The sequence below is a fragment of the Meles meles genome, chromosome 21 (assembly GCF_922984935.1).
Source record: "Meles meles chromosome 21, mMelMel3.1 paternal haplotype, whole genome shotgun sequence".
NCBI lineage: Eukaryota > Metazoa > Chordata > Mammalia > Carnivora > Mustelidae > Meles > Meles meles.
This window is the reverse complement of record NC_060086.1, coordinates 43,220,785-43,243,731: the sequence shown is the minus strand read 5'-3', so window position 1 is coordinate 43,243,731 and position 22,947 is coordinate 43,220,785. Positions and strand designations below refer to the sequence as shown.

General features: G+C 68.5%; 1 protein-coding gene across 4 annotated transcripts in view; it reads left to right on the top strand.

Moving 5' to 3' along the window:
* The window catches only part of CACNA1H (calcium voltage-gated channel subunit alpha1 H), a 57,090-nt gene that overhangs the window by 30,004 nt on the left and 4,139 nt on the right, over positions 1 to 22,947 (top strand). For 2 of the 4 annotated variants that reach the window (XM_045993374.1, XM_045993375.1), the window contains 32 exons: positions 2,492 to 2,603; positions 2,686 to 2,819; positions 3,245 to 3,342; positions 4,347 to 4,506; positions 5,152 to 5,470; positions 5,606 to 5,698; positions 6,732 to 7,494; positions 8,468 to 8,910; positions 10,238 to 10,389; positions 11,004 to 11,189; positions 11,511 to 11,628; positions 11,817 to 11,972; positions 12,177 to 12,267; positions 12,383 to 12,591; positions 13,688 to 14,098; positions 14,481 to 14,581; positions 14,706 to 14,829; positions 14,917 to 14,985; positions 15,098 to 15,282; positions 15,391 to 15,517; positions 15,655 to 15,780; positions 15,909 to 15,998; positions 16,212 to 16,404; positions 16,765 to 16,782; positions 18,073 to 18,224; positions 18,875 to 18,984; positions 19,139 to 19,272; positions 19,518 to 19,588; positions 20,614 to 20,692; positions 21,519 to 21,640; positions 21,740 to 22,136; positions 22,236 to 22,399. In XM_045993374.1, coding sequence (XP_045849330.1) covers positions 2,492 to 2,603; positions 2,686 to 2,819; positions 3,245 to 3,342; positions 4,347 to 4,506; positions 5,152 to 5,470; positions 5,606 to 5,698; positions 6,732 to 7,494; positions 8,468 to 8,910; positions 10,238 to 10,389; positions 11,004 to 11,189; positions 11,511 to 11,628; positions 11,817 to 11,972; positions 12,177 to 12,267; positions 12,383 to 12,591; positions 13,688 to 14,098; positions 14,481 to 14,581; positions 14,706 to 14,829; positions 14,917 to 14,985; positions 15,098 to 15,282; positions 15,391 to 15,517; positions 15,655 to 15,780; positions 15,909 to 15,998; positions 16,212 to 16,404; positions 16,765 to 16,782; positions 18,073 to 18,224; positions 18,875 to 18,984; positions 19,139 to 19,272; positions 19,518 to 19,588; positions 20,614 to 20,692; positions 21,519 to 21,640; positions 21,740 to 22,136; positions 22,236 to 22,399 — 5,707 coding nt within the window. The remainder of the gene's footprint in view (positions 1 to 2,491; positions 2,604 to 2,685; positions 2,820 to 3,244; positions 3,343 to 4,346; positions 4,507 to 5,151; positions 5,471 to 5,605; positions 5,699 to 6,731; positions 7,495 to 8,467; positions 8,911 to 10,237; positions 10,390 to 11,003; positions 11,190 to 11,510; positions 11,629 to 11,816; positions 11,973 to 12,176; positions 12,268 to 12,382; positions 12,592 to 13,687; positions 14,099 to 14,480; positions 14,582 to 14,705; positions 14,830 to 14,916; positions 14,986 to 15,097; positions 15,283 to 15,390; positions 15,518 to 15,654; positions 15,781 to 15,908; positions 15,999 to 16,211; positions 16,405 to 16,764; positions 16,783 to 18,072; positions 18,225 to 18,874; positions 18,985 to 19,138; positions 19,273 to 19,517; positions 19,589 to 20,613; positions 20,693 to 21,518; positions 21,641 to 21,739; positions 22,137 to 22,235; positions 22,400 to 22,947) is intronic. The other 2 variants (XM_045993377.1, XM_045993376.1) reach the window with 2 other exon arrangements.

The following is a 22,947-nucleotide window of genomic DNA, read 5'->3' as shown; positions in this document are numbered from 1 at the left end:
CTTGGAACCCTGGTGGAAACGGACTCTAATTTGTAAAAGTTGGTTCAAAACCTAAAGGATTTTTAATTAAAACCCAGAAAATCCATGTGTGTGATTAAGTCTCTGGGAGTCGCCGGGCTCTGGGTGAGGAGCAGGTTGGCCCTGCCTGTCCTCAGCTGCCCGCTAAGGTGTGACGGGGGAGGGGGGGCCTTGGTGTGTGGTGACCTCTGGGCCGGCTGCTCTTTTCTCTGGGGAGCCCCCAGCCATCTGCAGGGTGGCTCTGGGGGTCTCGGGAGAACCGTGTGTACACGTGAGCACCCTTACACACCCCTATACAGACCAAGGCAAGGTCTTGGGGTCCAGGTGCAGGACTCTAGGGTCATTTCCTCCCAGATGTGTGTGTGTGGGCTGGTTGGGGGGAGGCATTATCATTAGGAGAGAAACCCCAAAGGGGTGAGAGCTCTTGGGGGTGGACGGGGGTGGACGGAGGACTTCCGAGGTGCTGGGCTTGTGCTGACCGGTTTGGTCATCCTGCTGTGTCCCCACTTCTGGGATGGACCTGCATGCGTGCCCTCCCGGCTGTGCACCCAGGCTTCTGTCCGTGGGGTCCTGAGCCTGCCAGGCGTCCCTCATGGGTGGGGCAGGCAGGCCCGCGCCCACAGGACCAGCGGAGTTGAAAGCCAAGGTTGGTGTGTGGGCTTTGCATGTGGGCAGTTTGGGGAGATGTGGAGGTAGGGCCCCAAACGGGTCTTTTTCTGCTCTAGGGCCCTGGTTTATGGCTTGTCTTGGGGAGTGAGGGCCCCTCCCAGCCCTTGAGCTGAATAGTCTTGTGGGTCCTGGCCTAGAGCAGCACAGGGCCTGGGTCCGCTCTGCTTTCGAGGGCAGAGGTCCTCAGCTTTGCCTGAAACCAGCTGTGGGGTCTGGGGCAGGTCCCCTGCAGGAATCCCCTAGACCAGGAGATGCCTGTGCCTGCCCCTTTCATCCCCCCCTGCCCCTGCCAGGACCCCAAACAGCAGCTAGGGGTCTTGCAGTAGTGGGGTGGGTAGCAGTGATGGTTAGGGCCTTGAGGGTAGCTGATGGGCTTCTTCCAGACCAGGGGCGGTAGGGGGGCGTGCGCCTGTGTCCACCTGGCTTGGGTGGGACGCACTCCCTCACACCCTCTGACCGTCACCCACCCAGAGCCTCTTGCTCCCTGGCTGGGCCTCGTGGGGATGTGGGGGGTTCATCTCCTTGCAGGAGGGTCTGCTGAGCCATTTTAAACTGGGGACACCCCCCCCTGCGGTGACACGCACAAATGTCCCTCCTTAGAGGTATGACTGCAGCCTTTAAGGGACAAAGGGTCAGGAGGTTGGTGCAGCCTGAGCACCCCCTGGCAGCCTGGGACCCGGTTTGTGCAGGGGGCCCCAAGACGCCCCAGTGGAGGCTTGCTGGCGCACTGCAGGTGCGGTGGTCAGCCACAGGTCTCTGGGCCGCATCCCCACCCCCCGGCAGGCACGCCAGGCCCCCTGGGTGGGGGCTGAGGGCTGGGGCCCATGGGTGGGAACGGAGTGACGGTGGTGGCCCCGCCTCTGCCCAGGGTCGGGGTGCTGGGGGAGAGAGGGGAGGGGATGGGCTGCTTCCAGATCCGGATGTGGGGACAGCGTGTGGGGTGCACAGAACACCGTGAGCCCTGCTGGCCGCGGGGTGTACCGGTCCACGTTCACAGGGCCTGCATGGTGCCCAGCTCCCCACGCAGCCTGGCCCAGCCGGCCCAGCACCAATGGGGGTGGGGTGCTGGGTGCACCCCTTCCCAGACACCCCCACCCTGGGTCAGGGCACTGTACGGCCTGTGTGGAGCCCAAGCGCCCCCTGGTGGCTGCTCCTGGGATTCCAGGAGGTCGCAGGAGGACTCTGGTCCCCACACCCGGGATGCAGGGGTGTGGAGTCTGGGGAAGGGGCGTTCCCTGCTGAGCCAGCTTCAGAGGCTCCCACCCCACGGGGACGTTCTCCTGTCAGCCAGAGACTTTTGGACAGGGCCGGTCGCCATGGGCAGCTTTGGCTCTGGGACTGGGGGCTGGGGAGGGGGCGAGGACTGTGGGTCCCCCACGCCCAGCGGCTGAGCGGTTTGAAAGCTCTCGTTCCCCGTCCCAGCAGCTGTGGTCGGGGCCCCGCCGGCCTGCTGGAGTCACGCGGGGGTTAGCGCCAAGACGCGTTCTCGCTCCCCTCACGGTGTCTGCGCGTCCGCAGCACGTGGGGGCCCAGTGATGGCCCAGTGGATGGAGCCCCTGAGATGACTTCCTAAGTGACCGGTCGCAGCTTGGAGCGCCCGTGTCGGGGGAGCCCGGCAGAGGGGCAGGGGCTGGAGAACAGGGGCCACGGGGGCGAGTGGCGTGCCGGCGTGGCACACAGGGGCCAGGGTCGTGGCTCTGCCTCTGCAGGCCCAGCAGATTTGGTGCTGGGGTGGATCCCGGGTCCCCGCTCCCCGTGCCGCTCCCATCCCCACCGCTGATCCTTAACTCGGCGCCCGGCGCACGTGGTTCGAGCACGTCAGCATGCTGGTCATCATGCTCAACTGCGTGACCCTGGGCATGTTCCGGCCCTGCGAGGACGTCGAGTGCCAGTCAGAGCGCTGCAGCATCCTGGAGGTGGGCCTGGACGTCGGGGGGCGGGGGCCAGCGCCCAGGGAGCGCTGGCAGGCCCCGGCGCTCAGGCTCCGTCTCCCGCCAGGCCTTCGACGACTTCATCTTCGCCTTCTTCGCGGTGGAGATGATCATCAAGATGGTGGCCCTGGGGCTCTTTGGACGCAAGTGCTACCTGGGGGACACGTGGAACAGGCTGGACTTCTTCATCGTCATGGCGGGGTACGCTCCCCTGCCCCCCAAGAGCCAGGGTTGGCCCAGGAGCCCCTTTGAACCCGTGGTGACAGGTGTGCCTGGCCAAGCCTGGCTGGGCACCAGCCCCCCCCCCCAGGTCCTGCTAGCGACCGGGGTCCCACCAGGAGGGGGAGGTGCGCTCTGCAGGGAGCCGGTGGAGCCAACCCTGGGAGGCCGCTGGGGGTCGGGTCAGTGCGGCCTCTGACGGGGAGCAGGATGCTGCCCCATGGCCGGCGGGGGCGAGGGAGGACAGATGCAGCTGGCCCGTGAGTGGCGAGGGGCCCCAGGGAGGGACAGGGCCCAGGCCCTCTGGCCTCAGCTGGCAAGGTGCTCTGGAGAAAGGTGGTGCTCAGCCCTGCTCCCGGGGCCCTGCCCAGCCCCTGAGCCTCCCTGTCCCTCTGCCCCTCCCCCAGCATGATGGAGTATTCGCTGGACGGGCACAACGTGAGCCTCTCGGCCATCCGGACGGTGCGCGTGCTGCGGCCCCTCCGCGCCATCAACCGTGTGCCCAGTGAGTGACCCTCCCCCGGGACAGGCCTGCGTGTCCCGCTGGCCCTGCAGAGACCTCACCGGGGTCTGCCCGGGCTGCTCCTAGATGCGGTGGCCCCAGCCCTGGTTTGGGGGGGCAGCAAGCCTCCTGCCGCTCACTGCGGGGGGCTCCTGGGGCCTGGCCACTTGTTGTCTGGAGAGCACACAGCAAACCCAGACCGGGTTGGGGAGTGACAGTCTGCGCGGGGCCCGGGCTCCCCACCATGCTGCTGGGCTAACCTCAGGCTCCCCATCTGCACTGACTTTGAGGGTCCTGCCGGGGGCTGCATGGGCCCGATCTGCCAGGTAGCACCCACCCCCCCACCCCAGGTTGCTGCTCCCCGAGGCCTTGGCATCTGCACCCCCCTCCTGCGGGCCCAGAGTGCGGTTTCCTGCCTCAGCCCTGCCCCTGCTTATTCCAGGGGAGGAGTCAGTCCTCCTTGCTGAGGTCTGGGAGGGGACAGGCCCACGTGGTGGGGGGGTCACACAGGGCTCGGGTGACCCGCTCCCGATTTCATTTGCATCTATCCAGCACCGGGCGCCCGGGCTTCAACACTGCCTCTCAGCACACCGCCCCTGCCCTGAGGTCCCTCCCTCCAGGGCAGGGCTCACCTCCAGCATGGTTCACACAGGGCCTGGGAAGAAATGCTCCTTGGACCCCTTACTTGTTGTAAGACCCCGGGCTCCTGAGTGCTGGAGGCAGCCCAGAGCCTGAGCTCCTGGGGGCCCTGAGGCTGGGGCTGTTGGACTCCGCCAGCCCCCAGACCTTCTAGGCCCACAACCTCGCTGTCCTTCATGTAGGTCTGATCCACAGGCCTCGCGGGGCTCAGGGCCTGCCAAGTGTGTGGGGACCCACTGCGAGCCCTCCCCGGAGTTGCCGATCCCATGTGTGAAAAGCGAGGGGGCTGAGTGCGCTCTGGAGGGGTGCGGACTAGTGGGAGCCCGGGGAGAGCTCTGCTGTGCTGACTTCTTTCCCTGCCCCTGCAGGCATGCGGATCCTGGTCACGCTGCTGCTGGACACACTGCCCATGCTCGGGAACGTTCTCCTGCTCTGCTTCTTCGTCTTCTTCATCTTCGGCATCGTGGGCGTCCAGCTGTGGGCTGGCCTGCTGCGCAACCGCTGCTTCCTGGACAGCACCTTTGCCAGGTGTGGGGCCCTAGGGGCTCTTGGGGCCACGTGCCCCAGCAGGCTCCTCCCCTCCTGCCCCACCCCAGATGCCCCACCCCTCCAGCCCCTAGATGCTCCGCCTCCAGATGCTCCAGCCCCAAGCCTAGATGCTCCGCCCCCAGAAGGCTCCTCCCCTCCGACCCCACCCCTCCAGCCCAGCCCCTAGATGCTCCGCCCCCAGCAGGCTCCTCCCCTCCGGCTCCAGCCCAGCCCCTAGATGCTCCGCCCCCAGCAGGCTCCTCCCCTCCGGCCCCACCCCTCCAGCCCAGCCCCTAGATGCTCCGCCCCCAGCAGGCTCCTCAGCTTCCCAGATGCTCAGCCTCCAGGTGCTGCACCTCTCCAGCCTCTACGTGCCCCCCCACCAGGTTCCTCCCCTCCAGTTCTGGTTCTAGGGATGCAGTTCTCTTAGAATACCGTTAGCTGGGGTTCTTTTCTCTATTTTTACGGGTGCTTTTGTGTACTTATCTAATCTACTAATCTGCTCGTTTGGCGGTTGCTGTCCGCCTGCCGCCCTGTTTCATCACTCCTCATCTCATCCTTTGTTTCTCCGTGTTCCTCTGCTCTTCTGTCCATCCGTCTTGTCTCTGCGTCCCTCTGCGGCTCGGGGACCCCGTCTGCCCCCAGAAACAACAACCTCACCTTCCTGCGGCCATACTATCAGACAGAGGAGGGCGAGGAGAACCCCTTCATCTGTTCCTCCCGCCGAGACAACGGCATGCAGAAGTGCTCGCACATCCCCAGCCGCCGGGAGCTGCGCGTGGAGTGCACGCTGGGCTGGGAGGCCTACGGGCAGCCGCAGCGGGAGGGCGCGGCCGGCGCGGCCCACAACGCCTGCATCAACTGGAACCAGTATTACAATGTGTGCCGCTCAGGCGGCTCCAACCCCCACAACGGCGCCATCAACTTCGACAACATCGGCTACGCGTGGATCGCCATCTTCCAGGTGAGTCCCGGCTCTGTGGCGGACGGCCCGGCCTCAGGTTCCCCGTCAGCCGGGACGGGGCGGGGGCCTGCGTATGCGAGGAGACCCCGCCGCCCTCCCGGGGCCGTCCGTGTGTGCAGCCGCCTGACCCCGCAGGTGATCACGCTGGAGGGCTGGGTGGACATAATGTACTACGTCATGGACGCGCATTCCTTCTACAACTTCATCTACTTCATCCTCCTCATCATTGTGAGTGCTGGCGGCGGGGCGCGCCCCAGGGGCTGGGCGGGGTGCTCACCAATGCTTGTGGGGGGGGGTGCCCCGGCAGCGTGACGGCTGGCCGCAGACCGCCAAAGTCCCCTTTTGGTGGGCGCTGTCATGCCCCTCCCAACGCCACACCCTCCCAGCCTCCACTGACGCTCAGGGTCGCTGAGCTGCCCGAGCTGCGGGGCGGGGTGGCAGAGGGCCAGGCTGCCCGTGGGGCGGCGGGGGGCTTCTGTCTGGCCCCCAGCAGGATGGCATTGCTGGGGAAGGCCCACGTCCAGGAGACCTCCAGCACCCCCTCCCCGGCCCTTCCACAGCCAGGTCCTGTCTGGAGGCTGCGAGAGACTCAGGACCGTGTCTGGGGTTCCCAGACTGCCCCAGTGCTCACGGGCCTTCAGGCCAGTCCTTTGTAGAGCAGGCTGCCCTGAAGGCATGGGTCTGTCTAGCGTAGGTGCGCCTGCCAGGCACAGCCCTCCACAGTGTACATGGGCCTCTAGGCTCGGAGGTGACCCGGGCAGGGTCTGCGAGGACCCTGCTGTGAATACAGACGGGGAGGTGTCCTGCCCCCTTGTTTCTGATCACGAGCACGGGCAGAGGAGTGGTGTTTGCTGACCCGTCCCGGAGGAAGTGAAGCTGCGGGGTCAGGTGTGGGGGTGGCGAGCCGCACAGATCATGGGAAGGAGGGTCCCCCCCACCCTGTGTCACTCAGCTGTCCGCATGTGGGCGGGCCGCACAGATGGGCAAGGAGCACTTACCCTGGCCGGTGCTGGGTTCCGGCTTCGATCAGCGGGGACCCCAGCACCGTGGGGCACCCGTCGAGCTACGCGCACAGCTGTGTCCCCAGCCCCGAGAACCAGCAGCACACAGTGGGGCTCGGTGTTCCCTCGGGGACTCCGTCGCTGCCCTGCTGGCCGTTGCCCGGCCTGCCCGGCCCTCTTCCGGAGCTGCCCGGTCCGAGGTGGGCGGGGCGGCGGGTGGCAGCGGCCTCCGGAGGCTCACCCCGGCCCGCCTGCCGCAGGTGGGCTCCTTCTTCATGATCAACCTGTGCCTGGTGGTGATCGCCACGCAGTTCTCGGAGACCAAGCAGCGGGAGAACCAGCTGATGCGGGAGCAGCGGGCGCGCTACCTGTCGGACGACAGCACGCTGGCCAGCTTCTCGGAGCCGGGCAGCTGCTACGAGGAGCTGCTCAAGTACGCGGGCCACATCTGCCGCAAGGTCACGCGGCGCGGCCTGCGTCTGTACGCGCGCTGGCAGGGCCGCCGGCGCCAGAAGGCGGACCCCGGCGGCGGCCGGGGCCCCGGGCGGCGGCCGAGGCGGGCGGCGAGACCCGCGGCGTCCGTCCACCACCTGGTCTACCACCATCATCATCATCACCACCATCACTACCACTTCAGCCACGGCCGTGCCCGCCGGCCCCAGCCCGGCCCTGCGGACACGCAGCTGGTGCCGGCCGGCGCCGCGCCCTCGCCGCCCTCGCCGGGCCGCGGGCCCCCCGACGCCGAGTCGGTGCACAGCGTGTACCACGCAGACTGCCACGTGGAGGGGCCGCAGGAGAGGGCCCGGGGAGCGGCCGCCGCCAACCTCAAGCTGGCCGCGGGGCTGGGAGCCAGGAACTACCCCGCCATCCTGCCCTCGTCCGGGGGGGCCGGCAAAGGCGGCCCCGGCCCGGGGCCCAAGGGGAAGCGGGCCGGCGGGCCTCCAGGTGCCGGAGAGCACAGCCCCCTGAGCCCGAGGAGTGCCGACCCCTACGAGAAGATCCAGCATTTGGTCGGGGAACACGGTAAGGACCCAGCCCCCCACCTGCAGTGGAGGTCGGGACCCAGGCTGGGTGAGCCGTGAGGAGACGGGACCCTTGGGACATCTGTCTTTCTCCTTTCGAGCTTCATGGGAACGGGGGGGGGGGGGGGGGGGGGCGGCTGCGGGCATCTCAGGCTCTAATGCCGCTGGTCTGGAGAGGGCGCCAGGTCTCTCTCCACCTTGGGGCAAGCCCCAGACAGCCCCAGTGCAAGTGAGACACGAAGCTCACAAGGATGGGAGAATTCCAAGACTGACAAACCCCGTCGGACCCCCAGGCCTGTGCCCCATTGTGCCACCAGGCCCCGGGAGTGGTTACACACCCATGTCTGTGGCTGGTCCCCTTTCTAGGCAAAGATGCTGGGGCGCAGGGTACAGAAGGTCGCATTGAGGTCCCAGAGCCTGCAAGCGTCTGGGAAGGGGCCGGGTGTGCCCCAGTACACTCCTGGCCTCCCCCAGGTGGGGCTCAGCTGCACGCCCCTCGGACAGGCAGTCGGAGGGACACTGGGTCACACACGACCGTGAGGCCTTCCCGGGTGGTGTGTGCGGGGGTGCGGGCCCTCGTGCATCAGGAGCAGGTGCGGGCGGTGTGGCCAGCCCGCCCCATAGGGCTCTGAAGCTGTGGTGCGTGGAGGCCACGGCAGGCGGTTGGTGGGAGCCACGCCTCCGGCTCCAGAGACTTTGCACCAGGAAACCGTACGGTGGGTCCTGGGGGACGTGTGCTTCTCTCGGATCAGAGCAGTGAGGGTGCAGACGCGTTGGGGCAGGTAGGGCATTGACGTGCATTACACCTGTCCGACGTGGGCACGAGAACGGCACTCGCGCGCCTCTTCCACGGACAACGCAGCTGCCGGCGGATGGTGTGTCTCTGCTACTGGTCAAGCAGGGCACGCCTGGTGTACGCCACAGGAGCCCCGCCGGGCTGTGGCCTGACCCTGCCCGTGCCCTTCTCCCCGCAGGACTGGGCCGGGCCCCCAGCCACCTCTCAGGCCTGAGCGTGCCCTGCCCCCTGCCCAGCCCCCAGGCAGGCACGCTGACCTGTGAGCTGAAGGACTGTCCGTATTGCGCCAGCGCCCTGGATGACCCCGACTTCGAGCTCAGCGACTCTGAGAGCGGAGGTTCGGAAGGCAACACGGTGTACGAGTTCACACAGGACGTGCGGCATGGGGACCGCCGCGACCCCATGCGGGACCCCCCAGCGGCCGACGCGCCGGGCCAGGGCAGCACGAGGCCACGGGCACAGCGACGGGCGGCCCCGGGCGAGCAGTGCGGGCTTGGCCACGCGTGGGCCGCCTTCAGTGGCAAGCTGTGCCGCATCGTGGACAGCAAGTACTTCAACCGTGGCATCATGGTGGCCATCCTCACCAACACGCTGAGCATGGGCGTGGAGTACCATGAGCAGGTGAGGGAGGGGCCGGGACGGCCATCGTGTCCCCCGGGGAGCTCGTGCTCCTGTGGGACCCTGTGAAGGGGCTGCCGGGAGGCGGGGGCAGGGCCAGTGTTGGAGCACGTGTGCTCGGCCGCAGGAGGTTTCTGTCCATCGCTCGAGAGATGCTCGTGTCTCCTTGGGCCGGGTCTCTGTCGATCGCAAACCCGGACTCGCGCCACACTTCCCGCGTGGAGCTTCCTCCCGACCCGGAGTCCGGGGGGCAGCACGGACTAGAGGCAGCAGGGGTCAAGGGCATCTGGTGCTTCTGAGGATGGGCTGCCCCGGCTTAGCTCTCGGAGAGGGGATGCCCCTTCTACAAGCTGGGACCACTGGGTGCTCACAAAAGGGTGGCGTCCAGGAGGAGGCGGTGGGGTCATGTCTGGTGCCCCCAGCAGCCGTAGAAGCTCTCAGCCGTGCACACTGGGCGTCCTCGGCCCCTGCCCCAGACCGTGGCCACAGCAGGGAGGGGAAGCGGCCAGATTTGGCAGGAAGAGGGGGTCGTTTCTGGGGGCCAGGCTGGGTCACTTTCAGTGACCAAATGGCAGTTTCTCGTGTCCCACTCCTGGGGCTTTTCCAGCTATTTAAGTGATTTTTTTCACTCTGCAACAACTCAGGGAACATCTGAGCAGCGGTATTCGCTGGCGGCCCCGTCGGGAGGCTCTTTCTGGGGCGGGGGGACGGGGAGGCCAAGGCAGGGACACCAGGAGGTTTCGGGGGAGTCCCCGGTAAGGAGAAACCTTTGCGTGTATACACCCGCATTTCTGTGTACTTTGTCACGTACGGGTGCACGTGGGCGGGTGCACGTGGCAGGCCCCATGTGGGCCAGTGCTCGGGCGTGCACACGGGTGGGAATATTGGTGCTAGCGGTGGGCGCGCACACGCACGTGCAGGTGTGGACACGGGAGCCAGCGTGTCCCTGGTAAGAAAGGCCCCTTAGCCTCTGCCACCAGAAGGGGGGTGTGAGGCCACCAGAGACCGCAGCAGAGGATCCGAGGGGGCTCCCCCTTGCCCACCCGGGAACCCGGGAGCTAATGCTCCGGGCACAGTTCCCGTGGCCCGCACTTGCTCTGGAGCTTGGACGTGCTGCCGGGCTGGGCCCGCGGGGCTCCCTGGGAGCTGGGGACAGCCGGGGTCAGAGCATGGGTCAGATTTCTCCGGGGGGGGCAGCCAGGTCAGGTTGCTTCCCGGCGCTGCCTACATGGCCCCTTACCTGCTCCTGGATCCCTGGGGGCAGGGAGGCCATCGTCCCCGGTGGGTGGGAGCCGCGGAGGGGCACTGACGGCCTCCCCGCCGCCCGCAGCCCGATGAGCTGACCAGCGCCCTGGAGATCAGCAACATCGTCTTCACCAGCATGTTCGCCCTGGAGATGCTGCTGAAGCTGCTGGCCTGCGGCCCACTGGGCTACATCCACAACCCCTACAACATCTTCGACGGCATCATCGTGGTCATCAGGTGCTCCCCCGCCTCCCGCCTGCACTGCGGGGACCCAGGAAGTTCTGGGGTCAGGCAACGCCCCTCCCCGCCACACACAGAGCTGAGCCCCAATCGGGCACCAGCTGTCACAGGCCACGTCCCTCCCTGCTGGCAGCTGCACGTAGCCCGCTGCTTCTCGGGCAGGTGTTGCTAGGACACGGGGGAGCTGTTCCCTGTAGGAACAGAGTAGGCGCTCAGCCACGTGGCTGGAGGTCACTCAGGTCTCAGCCCCTGCAAGGAAGGCCACCTCGCCTGGGTGGTGTCTGCTGCGGCCAGGTCAATACAAAGGAGGGGGAAAATCTGTGGTGACCTCCGCCAGGAGGAAACAGGGCTCTGAGTCCAGGGGTCCCCCCAGCAGGGAGGGAGGTAGGCATAGTTGTCCGTGAAGGACGAGGGTGGGGAAGGCCAGAGCCTGAGTTCCGGCAGCTCCTGGGGGCCGGCAGTTAGCAGTGGGCTTTGGCCACCCTACCGTGGCCCCTCGGCCCCCTGGGTGCCCGGATACGGCCGCACCTCTTCTCGGCCGTGCGGTCAAGGCCGCGCCCCTCACCTTGGGACAAGGAGGGGCCCCTGCTGACCCCCGGCCCGGCCCGCAGCGTGTGGGAGATCATCGGGCAGGCGGACGGCGGGCTGTCGGTGCTGCGGACCTTCCGGCTGCTGCGGGTGCTGAAGCTGGTGCGCTTCCTGCCAGCGCTGCGGCGGCAGCTGGTGGTGCTCATGAAGACCATGGACAACGTGGCCACCTTCTGCATGCTGCTCATGCTCTTCATCTTCATCTTCAGGTGGGCGGGGCGGCCCGGCCGAGTCCGCGGCCCTGCGCTGGGATGTCCGAGTGCCGCTGCTGGCCGGACTGGCCTGGACTTAAGCCCCCAGGATGGCCCAGGCAGGCTGCGGGGCACGGGCACCCCGGGTCCCTCCCACCCCAGCCTCCGTCTTCCCGCCGACCGCTGGGAAAGCTGGGCGGTGGGCACCAGGAGGGAGGCCCTGGAAACCGGGGGGGCTGGGGGGCCAGCGGGGGGCGGAGCAGCCCCTGGGTGTGGAGGTGAGTGTTGCCCGCCTCCCCGCACCCCTCCCGAGTTCACGCACCCCCGCCCCGCCCTCAGCATCCTGGGCATGCACCTCTTTGGCTGCAAGTTCAGCCTGACGACAGACACCGGAGACACGGTCCCGGACAGGAAGAACTTTGACTCCCTGCTGTGGGCCATCGTCACCGTGTTCCAGGTAAAGCGTGTGCAGGCGTCCCCCGACGGAAGGGTGGTCCCCCGGAGAGCCACTGTCCCGCTCCAGGCAGCCCCCGAGGGTGTGCCTGGGCCTGTCGGAGGCCGGCGCTGCGGAGACGCCGTGCAGAGCCCCTGCCACCCCCCTCCCCCGGCCTGCGGCGCTCCCTGCCTCACGGCCCCTCCCCCCAGATCCTCACCCAGGAGGACTGGAACGTGGTCCTCTACAACGGCATGGCCTCCACCTCCTCCTGGGCCGCCCTCTACTTCGTGGCGCTGATGACCTTCGGCAACTACGTGCTCTTCAACCTGCTAGTGGCTATCCTGGTGGAGGGCTTCCAGGCGGAGGTGAGGAGTGGAGGGTGGAGGAGTGGGAGTCCCGCCCAGACCACTGTGGAGAGGGGGCTTTGCTCCGTCCTGCAGCCGCCCCCCGCCCCGGCCCCGCCTGCCTGCAGACTGACCCAGCCGTGCCTGGGGGTCTGCCCGCGGGTGCTGGGCACAGATGGCTCCGCTGAGGGGACTCCACTCTGCCTCCCGCTGTGCGGGCCACAGGGGGACGCCAACAGGTCCGACACGGACGAAGACAAGACGTCCACCCACTTGGAGGAGGATTTTGACAAGTTCTCAGACCTCCGGGCCACCGGTGAGCGTGTGGGCAGCGGGGCTCAGGCAGCCGGGACTCCTGCAGGCAGGCTCTGGGCCGGCAGGTTCCCTTCCTGGAGGCCGTGCGGGGGCGAGCATCTCCCTTCTCCTTCCAGAGATGAAGATGTACTCATTGGCTGTGACCCCCAACGGGCACCCAGAGGGCCGAGGCAGCCTGCCCCCTCCCCTTATCATGCGCACGGCGGCGACCCCCATGCCCACCCCCAAGAGCTCCCCGTACCTGGACCCGGCCCCCGGCCTCCTGGACTCGCGGCGAGGCAGCGGCAGCTCTGTGGACCCCCAGCTGGGTGACCAGAAGTCACTGGTAGGGACCCTACCCAGCCCCGGCCTCAGGGCACCCCCTTCGCCTGGGTCCTTGTGGCCCCTCCCCAGGATGTGTGGGCCCCCGTACACACCCCAGTCACACTGCACAAATCTCTGTCCCCAAGCGGAGACAACCGCTCTGTCTCTGTGTAAACGGAGCCGGGGAACCACTGCTCTCGCGGAAGGAGCCTGCGTCGAGCGGACGCGGGAACGCGTGGCCCCGTCCTGTCCAGCAGAACGTCAGGTCGGGAGTTTGTCTCCTGACCGAAGTGAAGGTTAAAGGCTGGCAGGCACAGAGCGCACGTCCAAGGGGAAGCGAAGGTGCCGTCACAGAAGCGGGGCAGGTGTCCCCCAGAGCCCAAGCCACGGGGCTTCCTGGGGGGGGGAATGCGGGAGAAGCCGCTTCTGAAGGTGGGGAGGGTGGGTGGAGGAGGGGGCGTGGCTCGCTGCTGGGGTGGGGAGCGCGGGGGAGGGTTGCCCCGGAGACAGGATCTCCTGTGCCTGCAGCGGGGCTTCGGGCAATGCAGCCAACAGATGCATCCAGCCGGGAGGTGGGGACAGGCACCTGGGGGGATGCCCAGCCCGAGCTGTCCCCTGGGAGGGGACACGAGTGACAGGAGGGAGGATGAAACAGCGGAGCCAGATCCCTGACCCTGACACAGCCGCTCAGTTCGTCTTGACACGTCCCAGATGCTGCCCACTCAGCACTGATGTGGGCCCCTGCCCTGGCCACTGGCGCCAGGTGCGAGGACGTCCAGCCCGAGGCTGGGCTCGTGGATCAGCACCTGTGCCGGCCCCCCAGCCCACAGCGGCCGCAGGTGGCCAGCTGTAGTCCAGCTTGGCCCCGGACATTGGCTGCCTGCGTCTCTAACTCATGGGGGATGGGCTTGGTGCCACAGGGACGTGCTGAAATGCCGGGTCGCTGGGTGCTCCCTGGCACGGTCATCTGCATAGTCAAGGGGTCAATCCCTTGCAGGTGTCACCGCGGCATCCACAGTAATGCTGCTGGTCAGGAAAGGCCGCTGTGGCCAGGGCCCCGGGGATATGTGGGGGGACTCGGGGCGTTGGCCCTGCTCATTCCTTACCTCCCGACACAGTCCAGCCTCCGAAGCTCGCCCTGCGCCCACTGGGGCCCCAACAGTGCCTGGAGCAGCCGGCGCTCGAGCTGGAACAGCCTGGGCCGCGCACCCAGCCTCAAGCGGCGGAGCCAGTGTGGGGAGCGTGAGTCCCTGCTGTCCGGGGAGGGCAAGGGCAGCACAGACGAGGAGGCGGAGGACAGCAGGCCCGGGGCAGGGGCCTCCCCAGAGACTCGCCCCGTCCCGCTGAGGCGCGCCGAGTCCCTGGACCACCGCAGCGGCCTGGACGTGCGGCCCCCGCGGCCGGCTGCGCTGCTGCCCCCGAAGTCCCAGGACTGCAATGGGCAGGTGCTCGCCTTGCCTGGCGACTTCTTCCTGCGCATCGACAGCCACAAGGAGGATCCCACGGAGTTCGACGACGACATGGAGGACGTGAGTGGAGGCCCGTCCCCACGTCCATCCCTCGTGGACCTGTTCCCCACAGCAGAACGGAGAGGCAGGGACTGCCCCAGGTTGGGGGTGGGGGGAGCAGGACTGGCTGAGCCACGCTCAACAGGGCCGACGTGGCCACAGCTCTTCCACGGCGACCTCTGGAGCAGGTTTGCCCCAGGACCTGGTCTCTGGCCAAGGGGAGCCCCCAGATGGGCAGGAGGGCAGGCTCCCTCAGGGAGGCACTCCCCTTGCCCAGGGCAGCTCTGCAGGATGGAGGTCAGCTTGGGGAGGGGGTCCCCAAGGACTCCCCCTGTGGGTCTCAGTGCCCCGGGTGGGCTGGCTGGCAGGAAGGGGCCCTGAGGACCTGCACCCCTTCCCCCAGAGTTGCTGCCTGCGCCTGCACAAAGTGCTGGAACCCTACAAGCCCGCGTGGTGCCGCAGCCGCGAGCCCTGGGCCCTGTACCTCTTCTCTCCGCAGAACAGGTGAGGGGCGGGGCCCCGGCTGGGGGCTGGCCTGCGTGGAGCCGACTCCGCCCCCTGCGGTCCCCATCGCGTGGGCCCCGTCCAGGGCCGCCCCGCGTCTCACTGACCCCGCCCCTCCGTCCAGGTTCCGGGTCTCCTGCCAGAAGATCATCGCCCACAAGATGTTCGATCACGTGGTCCTGGTCTTCATCTTCCTCAACTGCATCACCATCGCCCTAGAGAGGCCCGACATCGACCCGGGCAGCACCGTGAGGCGCCCTTCCGGGCCCGGGGAGTCGGGGGGTCGGGGATCGAGGGGGGCGCGGCCGGCCCGTCCCACCGCCCTGTGCTTGCAGGAGCGCGTCTTCCTCAGCGTTTCCAACTACATCTTCACGGCGATCTTCGTGGCGGAGATGATGGTGAAGGTACCAGGCCTGGGGGCATCCCCGTCCCGCCCCCGCCCGCCCAGCTGCCCCCAGCTTCTGTGCTCCTCGCACCCCCACACCCACCTGCGCTCCTCCCCCCTGCGCCTCCCAGGTGGTGGCCCTGGGCCTGGTCTCCGGCGATCACGCCTACCTGCAGAGCAGCTGGAACGTGCTGGACGGGCTGCTGGTCCTGGTGTCCCTGGTGGACATCGTCGTGGCCATGGCCTCGGCCGGGGGCGCCAAGATCCTGGGCATCCTGCGCGTGCTGCGGCTCCTGCGGACGCTGCGGCCCCTGAGGTGGGCGGGGCCTCGGGCCGGAGGGAGGCGGGGCCGCGGCCGGAGGGAGGCGGGGCCGGCGCGTGCTGCGGGCTGGGATCAGGGACCCGCCTTTGTGTGTGCATCCAGGGTCATCAGCCGAGCTCCAGGCCTCAAGCTGGTGGTGGAGACCCTGATATCGTCCCTCAGGCCCATTGGGAACATCGTCCTCATCTGCTGCGCTTTCTTCATCATCTTTGGCATCCTGGGGGTGCAGGTGCGCGCCCCGCTTGCCGCGGGCATCTGGCTGTGGTCCGCAGCGGCCCCGCAGCCCGGAGAGGGTGGTGTGGGGGTGGGTCTGGGGGGCCGGGGGCGCGGGACCAGGCCGCAGGGTGACCTCTGCCCCGTGGTCAGCTCTTCAAAGGCAAGTTTTACTACTGCGAAGGCGCGGACACCAGGAACATCTCCACCAAGGCCGAGTGCCGGGCGGCTCACTACCGCTGGGTGCGGCGCAAGTACAACTTCGACAACCTGGGCCAGGTGGGCGGGGCCGCGGGTGGGGGCGGGGCGCAGGCCGGCTGGGGTCGGGCTCCACCGTCAGCCTGGGTGGTGTGGGCCCCTCGGTAGACGCGGAGCTGCGGTGACCAGCCTCGTTCCGCCCCCCACAGGCGCTGATGTCCCTGTTTGTGCTGTCGTCCAAGGACGGCTGGGTGAACATCATGTATGACGGGCTGGACGCCGTGGGCATCGACCAGCAGGTACGGAGCGGGGGTTAGCGCCCCCTCCCACAGGGACCCCCTGTTCCCCGGCTTCCGGGGCATCTCAAGGAACCTCATCCCAGGAGGCTGGTTTCCGGCCTCAGGGTTTCCCGCCATCTCGGCCCGTCTCTGACCCCGGAGGGCACGCGCCGTCCTCGGGGAGGGGTGCCCCGAGGGGGGGGCGGGCACCCACGTGTCGCTTGTGTGCTGCAGCCCGTGCCCAACCACAACCCCTGGATGCTGCTCTACTTCATCTCCTTCCTGCTCATCGTCAGCTTCTTCGTGCTCAACATGTTCGTGGGCGTCGTGGTGGAGAATTTCCACAAGTGCCGGCAGCACCAGGAGGCCGAGGAGGCGCGGCGGCGCGAGGAGAAGCGGCAGCGGCGGCTGCAGCGCAAGCGCAGGAGTAAGGCGCTGCTGGCGGCGGTCGGTCCCCGCGTGCCTGTGCCCTGCGATCTGGGCGCCGGCCCCAGCACCCCAGCACCCCCGGATGCCCGGCCCGGGGCGGGGAGGGCCACGTGGCAGGAGGAGGGGGTCTCCTCCCGAGCGGCGCAGGACGTGAACGAGACCCCCCGGTCTTCACGGCCGCAGCTGTGGGGTCACGGGTCGCGCGAGCGCAGCTGCCAGAGGTAGTCAGGGTCTTAGGGAAGTCCCAGTCAGCTTGGGGGCAGCAGGGGCCTGCTGAGCGTCCCCGCCCGGCTGCCCCGTGTGGAGTTCTCGCCCAACCCCGCCGAGGCCAGCTCAGACCATCTCCTTGTCTTTCCAGGCACTTTCCCCAGCCCAGGTATCTGCCCCCACCCCGGCCCTGCACGTGTCAGCCGCGCTTCTGCCCGCGCGCGCATGGGGCTGTGGGCGGCCTGGCCTCGGCTCCCCCGTGGCTGTCGTGGGGAGGGTGGACGTTGCAGGCTCTGGTGCCAGGCCTGCCGGGGTTGCTTGCCAGACGGGAACGGGGTGGCGGGGGGTGGGCGCCGGGCCTCAGTGGGAGGGAAGAGGATTTGCTGGCTCACCTGCCCGGCGTCGTGCTGCTGCCTCTGAGCTTGGGTCCGGCCCTCTGCCTGGCTGCATGCGTGCCTGCAGCTCTGCGCTCTGGCCGCCCCCCCCCCCCCGCCCCCGCGTGTGGCTGCTCCGCCTGCCTGGCTCTGGCCTGGCCTGGCTGGCTGCTGGCCTGACGAGCTGAACCATCTCTCTAGTTGCACGCCAGCCCGAGGGGCATGAGGGTCCCAGGGAGGGGTCGGTGCCCATCAGCCCCTGCCCTCCCAGGCCCTGGGCCATCCGGCCAGGGCGGCTGTAGCTCTTGCCACCCTGGGCGCTGCCTACGCAGGGCTCTGTGGCCCAGGGTTGTTCCCATGCCCAGCGGTGGTAGCTGTGCGCTCCCCCGCTGCTCAGTGTTCTTGGACAAGCTCCAGAGGGTTTAGTGCAGGCAGAGCCGTTGGTTGGCGCAGGACTTCCCCAGGTTGTGGCCATCGACGTCAGATGGACCAGAGGTTGGGCAGAGCCCAGACAGCAGGGAGTGGCCACTGAGCTCTTAGAGTACAAGGAGGGGAGACACTGTGGGCCTGGTGACCAGAGGTAGCTCGTGTCTAGGCTGAGATGGAGCAGGGGGCAGCGGGCCTCCGTGCCCAGCAACCCTGTCTGCTCAGTGTCCCTCATCAAGGTGTCTGCACCCCGACGTGAGCCCAGGAGAGTGGACCACAGGGCCCACCTGGGAGCCCCTGGCCGGGTGGGGACCGACCAGGGCCCAGGTGGGGTGTCCGCTGCCTGGCCCAAACCTAGCACCCGTCTCGGGGCCAGGGCTCACAGGAGATCACACAATGACCTGCCCCAGCCCCTAGCTTGTGGTTCCAGCTAGAAGTCGGAGCTGGGCTCACAGGGAGCCGTTTCCGACCTAGAAGGGACCCCCTTCCTGGGAGAAGTCCTTTCCTCCAGGCTCCGGCAAATGCTTCGTGCTTGAGCCCGGGGCCCTCCCCCAGCAGTCCCCATGCTGCAGCCCTCCCAGCAGACACGCAGGGACATCCCAGTGCCACCGGGGCACAGGCAGCCCCCGCCCCAGCTCACGGACATGCTCTCCCCGCAGAGGCCCAGCGCCGCCCCTACTACGCGGAGTACTCGCCAACCCGCCGCTCCATCCACTCCCTGTGCACCAGCCACTACCTCGACCTCTTCATCACCTTCATCATCGGGGTCAACGTCATCACCATGTCCATGGAGCACTACAACCAGCCCAAGGTGGGGCCCGGCGCCTGGAGGGGCCCGCTCAGCCTGCCTCCAGGACGGCCCGGGGGCACAGGCTCCCCGGGGTGGGGGCAGGCCCGGGCCCCTGGGTGGGACCCGGCGCTGGGGGGTGGCCTGGATCCGCGCTCCTGGAGGTCCCAGGTCTGCGGCCTTGTCCAAGCCCTGCCCGGACTTCCCAGGGTATGTGGAGGTATGCTGTGGGTGACGCTCCCAGGGCCACTGACCCCGAAGGGCTCTGCCCAGTCTGGAAGCCCTGGCTGGCGGCACATCTGGGAGCCCGGCTGCCCAGGAGCAAGCTGGCCGGGTGGAAGGCGGTTAATCTCACCGACGTTGTAGCTGTGTCCCTGCCTTGCTCTAAAGAAGGGACTCCTCTCCCTGCCCCACCTCTGCAAGGAAGGGAATGGTCTCAGCAGGCTCTGGCGCGTGGGTGGGTGCCGGGTGCAGTGGGGCCGGGGTTCTGGGCTGGGAGGGGCAGGTGCCCCCCACCTGCAGGCTCAGAACACCACAAGGGAACCTCCGGGCCGCACCTCTGGGGCCTCGCGCAGCCCTGCATGCAGAGGAGGGGGGGGGCGGACCGAGCCGGACCGAGCCGGACAGGGGCTCTGCGAGCCGGCAGCCTCCGCAGCCTGACGCTCTGCTCGCAGTCGCTGGACGAGGCCCTCAAGTATTGCAACTACGTGTTCACCGTCGTCTTCGTCTTCGAGGCCGCGCTGAAGCTGGTGGCTTTTGGGTTCCGAAGGTTCTTCAAGGACAGGTGTGTGGGGCCAGGCCAGGGCCGGGAGGGTCCTTGGGGCGGGGTCGGGCGAGAGCTGACCCTCCTGAGGGTCCACCTGAGGAGCACGGGGGCTGGGCAGGGGAGTGGGGGTGCAGCAAGGAGGCGGCGCTCAGCCCAGCCCGGCCCCGCCCAGATGGAACCAGCTGGACCTGGCCATCGTGCTGCTGTCCGTCCTGGGCATCGCGCTGGAGGAGATCGAGATGAGCGCCGCTCTGCCCATCAACCCCACCATCATCCGCATCATGCGTGTGCTGCGCATCGCCCGCGGTAGGCCGCCCGCCCGCCCTTCCCGCTACGCGGAGGCCGGCGGGGGCGGGGAGCTGCCCTGCTGCCGGTCTTCCCAGCCCCGGCCCCGTGTCCTTCCCCCGCTCTCCCTGCAGCCTCTGCGCTGGGGCTGTGTGGCGCCAGGGAGTTTAAGGGACAGGGGTGGATGCGGGTCTCTCCCCCCACGAGGGAGGGTCCGCCCGGCCCAGGCCGCACGCCCCATCCTGATGCTTGGTTCCTGGCCCTAGTGCTGAAGCTGCTCAAGATGGCCACCGGCATGCGGGCGCTCCTGGACACGGTGGTTCAAGCCCTGCCCCAGGTAGGTCCGCGGCCACGGGCTGGGCCGCCGTCCCTGCCCGAGGGCGCGCAGGGGGCCACGCGCGGTGGCGCTCACGGCCTCGGGCTCGCAGGTAGCTGAGCGTAGCTCAGGACGTGGGGGCCAGCGTCCTCGGGGCCTCAGCCTGTCTGCGAAAGACTGGAAACCAGTGCCCCCAGCCCAGCTCTGGATGCGGCAAGCAGGGGACATGGTCCCCATGCGCTCGCCGGACTTCAGGGGACCACGTGTCGGCCACTGGTCCCGATCCTCTCCGGAGCCAGGCCCGGCTTCTCCCTCGGTGCGCTTAAGGCGCCGGCCCCGGTGCTCTGAGGCCTCTTCCGCTGAAGGAGACGTGGGTCCCCTTTGTGCTGTGCCGTCCCTCTGCCAGCCCGCCGGCGCTTCAGCCACCCTGTGTCCTCCTGTCTGTCCGTGCAGCCGTGCCGGCTGTCCCCCTGTCCGGCTCGCTCACCCCCACCGCGCCTCACCACCTCTCTCCCTTCTGTGGCCCCCAGCCACGCCCTGGGCAGCCCCTCGGCCCATGTCTGTGGGAGCAACAGGAGGGCAGGAGCGGGGCAGGGTCACAGGGTGCCCTGCCGAGTCGGGAGGAGGACAGGCTGGCAAGACCCACAAGCAGGCAAGGGACGGGTTGGGGGCCCCCTCCATCCGCACAGCTGACCCCCGTGGGGCCCCCGAGGCTGGAAGCAGGCCCTGTGCGGAGTCCTACGGTGGGGCTCCCGAGAACAGAGGCGCTGCGGGCAGTGGGGTCTGCGGCCCGAGGTGCACGGGCGTGTGAGGAGAGCAGGCACCGAGCTGGGGGTGCCGCGGGGGAGGCTTTGGGCGTCAGCCGGGATGAGAGGGGATTGCAGAGCTCAGGGGCCCGGGATGCAAGGTCCAGAGCAAAGCCCCAAGGCCGTGTCGGGGAGCCTGGCTGGGCCGCGGGGGAGGCCAGCAAGGCGGGGCGCCAGGTGCCGGGCGGGGGGAGGGGCTGGGGCGGCCCCTGACCTCCTTCTGCTTCTCTCCCCGTGTAGGTGGGGAACCTCGGCCTACTTTTCATGCTCCTGTTTTTTATCTATGCTGCCCTGGGGGTGGAGCTGTTTGGGAGGCTCGGTGAGTGCACAGTCCCATCCGCGGGCTCGGGCCCCGGGGCACTGGCCAGGCAGGCCCACACGGGAGCATCTCCGCGCATGCACACGGGACACGCACACGCCCTGTGCAGCCACGAATGCGTGCTCGAGTCTTCCTGAACTTCGTGTGCTCTGCGGGGTACAAACACTGTCCTCTGTCCTCCCTCGTTCCCCAGGCCCGAGGCTCCAGGCGGGGACCTGGCAGGGCTTCCTGTGACCGCAGAGCCCCTGGGGGGTCTCCTGGGCACCTGGTCTAGCGGAACAGACCCCCACCCCCCGGTGGGCCTGTCCACAAGGTGGCTGACGTGGTCGTCCCAGTTCAGGTCTACCCAGAGCTCGGCAGCTGGTGCCCCAGATCCCAGCACTGACGACTCGGGGCCTGGCCCGTCATTCACGGTGCCTCCTCCCCTGTCCCATTGCTGAGACCCGAGACCATGCCGACCCCGCAGGCAGGCTGCGGAGCAGGGGAGCCCTCTGCTGGGGCTGAGCCGTGCCCCAGAGGGCTTGGCGTGTGGACCCGCAGGGACCATGTCCGTTGGGAAAGCCCCAGGTCTGAGGCTCCAGGCCCAGAGGCAGCCTCCACTGTGCGAGGGGAACAGTCCTGTCCCCCCACCCCGCCCCCACTGTGAAAGGACGCAGCCCCCATAGAGCCCCGTGCCCACCTGCCTGGGCCCTTTACCCTCAGAGAAGAGGACTTTCTCCCCAGGGGAGGGCGGGGCCCACAGTGGGTCAGAAGGGTTCCCCCAGGGCCGGGGTGTGCCCTGCCCCTGCCGTGCTGGTGGGCTAATGGGGCGAGGGTCTCCCCGCAGAGTGCAGCGAGGACAACCCCTGTGAGGGCCTGAGCCGGCACGCCACCTTCTCCAACTTCGGCATGGCCTTCCTCACGCTGTTCCGCGTGTCCACCGGGGACAACTGGAACGGCATCATGAAGGTCCGGCGTGGGCCCGGCGGTGTCCCCCTGGGAACGGGGGGCTGCGGGCCGGGAGGCGGGGCGCCCCTCCCGGTCCCTGACCGCCGGCCCGCCCCTCAGGACACGCTGCGGGAGTGCGCCCGCGAGGACAAACACTGCCTCAGCTACCTGCCCGCCATCTCCCCGGTCTACTTCGTCACCTTCGTGCTGGTGGCCCAGTTCGTGCTGGTCAACGTGGTGGTGGCCGTGCTCATGAAGCACCTGGAGGAGAGCAACAAGGAGGCCCGCGAAGACGCGGAGCTGGATGCGGATCCGGACCCGGAGGAGGCCCCGGGGCCCCCGGCCAGCCCCCCGCTGCCTGCGGCCCCGCACAACCCGGACGCCCCCGGCCTTCTGGTGGTGCGCAAGGTGTCCGTGTCCAGGGTGCTGTCCCTGCCCAACGACAGCTACATGTTCCGGCCCGTGGCGCCCGCCTCGGCCCCACACCCCCGCCCGCCATGGGAAGCGGACGCTGCTGGTACGGCCCCTCCAGGCGGCCTGGGGACACAGGCGGGACAGGAGGGACGGGCCTCGGTGGGGTGCTGGCCGCTTCAGGGCGCTCGCTTTCCTGCCCCAGGCCCGGCGACCTCCGCGCACCCCCCGCCCGGGGAGCCCAGCAGCTCTCTCCAGGTTCCCTCTACGGCCACCCTCTCCCCGGCCCGGGACAGCGACACACTCCACACCCTGTCCCCGCGGGGCACAGCCCGCTCCCCCAGCCTCAGCCGGCTGCTCTACAGACAGGTAGGAGAAGCTGCCCCAGGGCTGCAGCCCAGACCTGGGGGTTCTGCTGTGGTTCCCCGTCCAAAGGAGAAGAGCAGGCGTGCGTCCCTGGAACCCGAGACAGAGTGCAGGGCCCTGGGGACCCCATCTCCTTGGGCAGCGGCCTCGGCCTGGCGGCACCCCCAAGCCTCACCTGTACCCCCAGATCACTCCAGCCCCATGGCCTCAGACCCTCTCCCTCCCCACAACCCCTGTTCTCGGCAGGGGGTGGGCAGGGTGAGGCTTCGTCCACAGGGGCTCGGCCCGCAGCCCCCCATCCTCACTGTCCCGCCAACATGACCAGTGCCCGTGGGGAGCACCTGCACGTGGCCCCAGTCTGAGCCCTGTATTTGGCACAGGCAGGGCTGGGCCCAGAGTGTCGTCCCTCCCCTCCCCCCGCCCCGCAGGGCTCTCAACACGTAGCAGGGCTGATCCCACATCCCTCCTGCGGAGTTCATCAGCCCAGGCTAGGGCTTCCCCGGGGAGCGGGGAGCGTAGTTACTGCGTTTCCAGCTGCCGGCTGTGAGAGG